Source organism: Diceros bicornis, chromosome 4, assembly GCF_020826845.1.
Source record: "Diceros bicornis minor isolate mBicDic1 chromosome 4, mDicBic1.mat.cur, whole genome shotgun sequence".
NCBI classification, from domain to species: domain Eukaryota; kingdom Metazoa; phylum Chordata; class Mammalia; order Perissodactyla; family Rhinocerotidae; genus Diceros; species Diceros bicornis.
Genome location: NC_080743.1, coordinates 56,619,150 through 56,625,013, shown reverse-complemented (window position 1 = coordinate 56,625,013; position 5,864 = coordinate 56,619,150). Strand labels below are relative to the sequence as shown.

The following is a 5,864-nucleotide window of genomic DNA, read 5'->3' as shown; positions in this document are numbered from 1 at the left end:
TACTTTTTTATTTATTCTTTCATTCAAACAACATGAATTGAGTGCACCTTTCAGAAATATGTTGAACACAGAGAACTTGGAAATGTGTAAGACCTAGTTCCCATCCTTGAGAAGCTTATAGTATAGTAGGCATAGTGTAGACTGACAAGCAATGAAATTATTATGATCTGGAATGACACCTACTATAATATGTGTGTGGGAAGTCCCTGGGACTTAGGTCACAGCCTTTGGACATCAATTCTCTGTTGCTCTGACAGGAGTGAAGTGTCCAGATGTGTAATTGACATCACTTGTGGGTGGTGGGTGAGGTCTTTGGCCTTCAAAATGGCTTCTGAATGTAGGGCAGGAGCTGAGATGTTGTTCTATGGTGGCCCAGCTAAGGTGATTAAGAACACATGGGACCCGAGAGCCAGGAGTACCTGGACAGGAGGTTTCTGGGAAGAAGGAGGAAATAAAGCTTTCATCTGAGAGAAGTTGGATCTGAAAGGGAAGCCAACTAAGACAATGAGAGGCAGAATAGTGTGCTGGCTAATAACATGGGCATTGGAGTCAGACAATCCCATCCCCCCTCTTCTCTTTTAAATAACAAGATGGAGCTAAAGGAGTCTAAGAAAAAACAAAGCTAAAAATTAATAAAGGCAAAATTAATCAGAGATGTTAGAATTAAAAGCAGACCCAGAGATTAGCAGTCTACATCTGCTGAAGTGACAAGACTTACAAATCTAAGGACATTGCATATTTAACTGTGCCATTGATCAAAGAGTTATAGGAATGGTTCAGAGACAGAGATGCTCATGTCATGTCTGTCAGGGAGCTTTGGGGGAAGGGGGAGATCAGATTTGAATGATAACTGACAGGAGTAATAATGATGTGATTGATAATAATGGTGATTGATTTCATTTCACCAGTGTTTCTGGTAGATATATATAAGCTGTATAATATTTTTCCACTGCATTTTATTTTAATTTTATAGAATGAGATAATAATTTAATATGAGATATGTAAATAACTTTAATATCTTTTTGACAGGACATTATTATTACAATAATGATTTTGGACCTTCTAGTTACATGGAGGCTAGAGGAGCAGCCATCCTCTTCAAAGCTTGAATATGTTACAACCTGGCCAAAATCTGAGTCTTTTCAAAACACTGTGGGAACACGAATTTACACTGGGCCTTCAGGAATAGCTAAGGAGAGCTGGAAAGAAGATGAGGGTAGAGGTCAATAATCCCACTGTGATGTTTTTAAAACATGTCTGAAAATTCTTTGACACTCTTCTCATTGAGAAATGGGGTTGATGTTCCCTTCCCTTTGAATCTAGGCAGGCTTGTGACTCGTTAACCTATAGAATATGGTAGAAATGATGCTATGAGGCTTCTTAGGCTAGGTCACAAAGGGCCATGCAGATTTTACCTGGTCCTCTTAGGATGCTCTCTCTGGGAGAAGCCAGGTACCATGTAAAAAGCCCCAGAACCACCCTGAGACCATCATGCTAGAGAGGCCAGGTGTAGAGCTCCCAGCTGGCAGCCAACATCAACCGCTGGCCCTCTGAATGAACCTTCTTTGATGTCCAGCCCAGTAAAACCTTCAGATGACTGCAGCTCCAATCAACATGTGACTGCAAATGCATGAAAGACCTCAAACAAGAATCACCCTGTTGAGCCCATTCTCAATTCCTGTTCATCCACAAAATTGTGAAAAAACTAAAATAGTTATTTCATGCCACTAATTTTGAGGTGATTTGTTACACAACAATAGTAACCAGGACACCCACTAATTTTCTCCCATTAGCAACTTATCTTCTTCCCTCTAAAGTTACTGGCTTTGTGGAGGAGCCACTAGTCACTAGATGCCCTTGTTAACCCCCACAATATTAACTATTTTCATGCCTCAACGTTTTACCCAGGCTGGGTTTATCCCATCTACACTGGGGCCCACCACACAGCAGGTAAAGAGATTCCAACTTGTCTTGGTCCATCCAGTCTGCCATAGTAAAATACCAGAGACTGGGTGGCTTATAAACAACAGAAATTTATTTCTCATAGTTCTGGAGGCTGAGAGGTCTAAGATCAAGGCGCCAGCAGACTCAGTGTCCTGTGAGGACCCACTTTCTAGATGGCTGTCTTTTCACTGCAACCTCACATGGCAGAAGGGATGAGAGATCTCTCTGGGGTCTCTTTTATAAAGACACTTATCTCATTCATGGTGTCTCCACCCTCATGACCTAATCACCTCCCAAAGGTTCCACTTCTTAATACAATCACCTTGGGGGTTAGGATCAACATATGAATTTCAGGAGGACATAAATATTCAGACCATAGCACAACTGAATGCAGAACAAGCAAATATAAGTCCCTGCCTGGAAAGTGCCCACTCAGAGGTCTGCTCCAAATAAGTAGGAATTTTGTTTGGTTCTCACTGTATCCCCACTGTCCAGAATGGCACCTGGCACATAAGATGTGCTCAACAAATATTCCTGTTGTGAATGGCTGAAAAATGAATCGACGGATCCCAGGATGCCTCGATGCACCCCTAATCAAGTCTAGAGAATCAATTTTTCCTCCACCCACTAGGGCCTCACCTGTTGGAAACCATGTTTAGTGTCAGAACCATACCTGATTACTTCTGATTTTCTGTGACTGTCCTGGAGTCTCAGATCTAAAGGTTATTCACTGCCCTGCTTCTTTCTTTCTTCACCCTGATTAGATTTACCAACAGCAAGAATCCTAGTGATGCTTTGTGATTAAAGGCTCAAATTGGACTTAGAAGCTTCTGAACCCCAAGCTTTGTTTTTCAGTTCTTCATATTAAAAGACAGATAGTAAAAGCTAACATTTAAGTAATGTTCTTCATACTTTACGTATATTAAAATAAGCCATTCAACACTCCAGGCAAAATATTATTATCCCCATTTTTTGGATGAGGAGACTGAGGAACAGAGAGGCTATGTCATGTGCTGAGCTATTAAGTAACAGAGCAGGGATTTGAACCCAAGCAGTCTGGATTCAGACCACACTGCTCCCCAGTGCGGCTAGAATTTGATTGGTGAATCTCAGTTGCTTTCCACCCTGAAATACACACAGTCCCTATGGATTTGAGGCCAACCAGCATAGATTCATCATTGTCTGTGGCTTTGAATGCACAAACATAGCTGAATATGGGGCTTGCATGTTCTCAATGGAGGGCAGCAAGTTCCTTCTAAACAGAGCTTGTTCATCCTTTTTCTTTTATCTTATTATATATTTTAACTCTGACTTTTATTTTGTTTTTATTTATTTTATTTTTTTTTTTTTTTGGTGAGGAAGATCAGCCCTGAGCTAACATCCAATGCCAATCCTCCTCTTTTGGCTGAGGAAGACTGGCCCTGGGCTAACATCCGTGCCCATCTTCCTCTACTTTATGTGGGACACCGCCACAGCATGGCTTGACCAGCAGTACCTTGGTGCACGCCTGGGATCCGAACCTGTGAACCCTGGGTCGCCAAAGCAGAGCGCACGCACTTAACCGCTGTGCCAGCGGGTCGACCCCTTAACTCTGACTTTTAAAGAATACTTTCCAAGAATGTCTCAAATGTCTACAAGCAAGTAGCTTATCACGTGGATTCCAAAGCCTGCTCAAATGTAAGCCCCACATCTGTGGCCGCTTCCTCAGGGAGCCCCATCTCAGCAAGGTGAGTGATTTCACTGGCAAAGCAGATTGGGCTTCAACCTCCAATCAGAGGTCATTTTGACACTTTTTTATTCCAGTTTCTTAAGAAATTATATGTCCAAGAATATTGGAGCAAAACTAATTTCCAGTTTGCCACTTTTTAAAAAATGAAATGACAAAAAACTTATTTCTTCCAGGTGAATTTCCAAAATATCACACAGATTTTGTTCTCTGTCTAGAATTTTCATGCTCAAACTCTGATTTCTCTCAAAAATTTCAACTTTGACTGTAGCCACAGTTGTATGATGTCTTTTCATCTTTGTGAAGTTATTTCAAGAAACATCGTGGCTTGAGTCTAACAGACCTCTGTTCTTCTGCATTATTATTTCAAACATCTAGCTATCCAAGTAAAACAGCACTCTTCATTGACATCGAGAATGACTATTTCCATTTGGAGTATAGATAAATGCTGCCCTATTCTAAAATTGGGGCAGGAGATCTCCTAGTTAGGAACCAAGGTGACTGTAACACAGCTATGTCTCTTCAATGTTGATGAGTTTGAATAGCAGCCTTCAACAGCCAAAAAATAATGAAAATGAGTTCCATTCTATCTCAAATCTCTTGAAAGAAATTTTCAGGTATCCAATCTCTAACCCTCTGAGATATTTCTCATGTCCTCTTTTTCCCTAGTTTTCTGAGTCCAGAGCATCTCATTTGCTGAATGCCCCAAGCATTCTCTCCAGGAAAACCCTCAAATCCAGTTTCTTTAGAATTTACCAACTTTCCAGCTCACCTCTCTCTCTACAGTTCATCATTTGTAGGTTGACTCAAGTCAACCTTTCTTTCTACCTCCATGCTCTCCATCCTCTTTGGTCTCATTCTTCTCAATTTCTGACCTTCTATACCACCCTCAACAGAGATGGGGGATTCTGATGTCAGAGCCCCCCTCCTCACATATTACACAAGAAAAGTCATGTCTTTTGTTGAGGGTGTTCTCAGCAACTGCTCTCCACACCTCCCCCTTCCTCCTACATTTCCACCCTCAAAGTACCCACAAGGCCCCTCTGTGTGAAGAAAAATCTGACCCATTAATGTTCCAGCCCCATGCCAGGATAATTCCTTGGTGTTGGCATGCCAGAACTTCAGGAGCTGAGGGAGGGAGCCAACTAAGCAGCTTTGGGTGGAGCAAAGGACAAGTGAGAGGCAGGTGGTGTGAGAAGAGACTTTATTTCTCTAAATAGTGAGACACAGGTCATAAAATTAGAAGTACAGAGGAGGGGGAGCCCACATGCCCTTGGAAATACATGTGTGGGGCCTTCTGGGGAGAGCTCACCCCTCCCCTGTAAACATTTCAGTGGCTCAACCCAAGAAAAGGAGATTAGGGTGTCCAAGGATGGCTGCATCAAGCTGAGGCTTTTCCTTGGCCCTTTAGATGCTTGTTTCCTTTAAAATTGCTTGACTCAGCATCCGGAGCCCAGGTCAGCAACAGTTCCCAGAGCCCTGGCCACATCCAGAGCCCCCGGACTGCTGACCACTGCCCCTATCACAGGAGTTGGAGCTTCGTCGTCGGCATCGGTGGGACCTACGGCGCCTGTGGTGGCTCAGGCAGCAGCCACCCTCGGAGCTTGGAGCACAGCCGGAGGAGGCTGGAGGGGAACACTGCGCTGGGCTCTTCGGGGGGCACTTGGGTGAGGGGCACTTGGGAGGGGGCTGGCACTGCTGCTGGTTCTGCTGGCAGGACATCTCGGCAGGAGGTGAGTGAGCCTGGATGGATTAAAGGAAACGGTCAGTGCAAAGGCTCCAGGCCTGTGTCTCCTCTATGAGTGGATTTATAAAGCCCTTGCTCCTGATACTGGCTGCTTCCTGAGTTGTGATCTACAGGAGAAAATGGAAACCAATCTCAAGTTAAGTTGACCTGGCAAGCCATTTCCCTCACTTGACCCTCCTTCCAAAACCAATGCTATCTTTTAACTGATCCCCAAGTCTGTCTGTCTTTATAGAAAAATCGAAGCAAATACGCCCAGTTGGGTAATGATCCCTCAGGGGATGCTGTGAGCCAGGGCTCAGGTGTGTCACAGACCCTAATGTCACAGACCACAGAGGTTCCTTGCTCAGTGTCTCTGCCCTGTCCCCAGCTGCCCTCCAAGGTCTTCTTCTTGCTGTCTCTACAGACACCTCTGCTTTCCCCTTCACCACTCAAGTCGAGTTTGTCTTC

General features: G+C 43.8%; 1 protein-coding gene across 1 annotated transcript; it reads right to left on the bottom strand.

Annotated features, from left to right (window-relative positions):
• Nucleotides 1-5,128: 5,128 nt before the first annotated feature.
• LOC131402730 (late cornified envelope protein 3D-like) lies at nucleotides 5,129-5,392 on the bottom strand. The gene has a single exon (XM_058537306.1). The coding sequence runs from the start codon at nucleotides 5,390-5,392 to the stop codon at nucleotides 5,129-5,131; it is 264 nt and encodes an 87-aa protein (XP_058393289.1).
• Between the last annotated feature and the right edge of the window lie 472 nt (nucleotides 5,393-5,864).

Excerpts from the sequence above, each read along its gene's own strand:
- LOC131402730 (XM_058537306.1), bottom strand. The coding sequence starts at position 5,392 with ATGTCCTGCCAGCAGAACCAGCAGCAGTGCCAGCCCCCTCCCAAGTGC.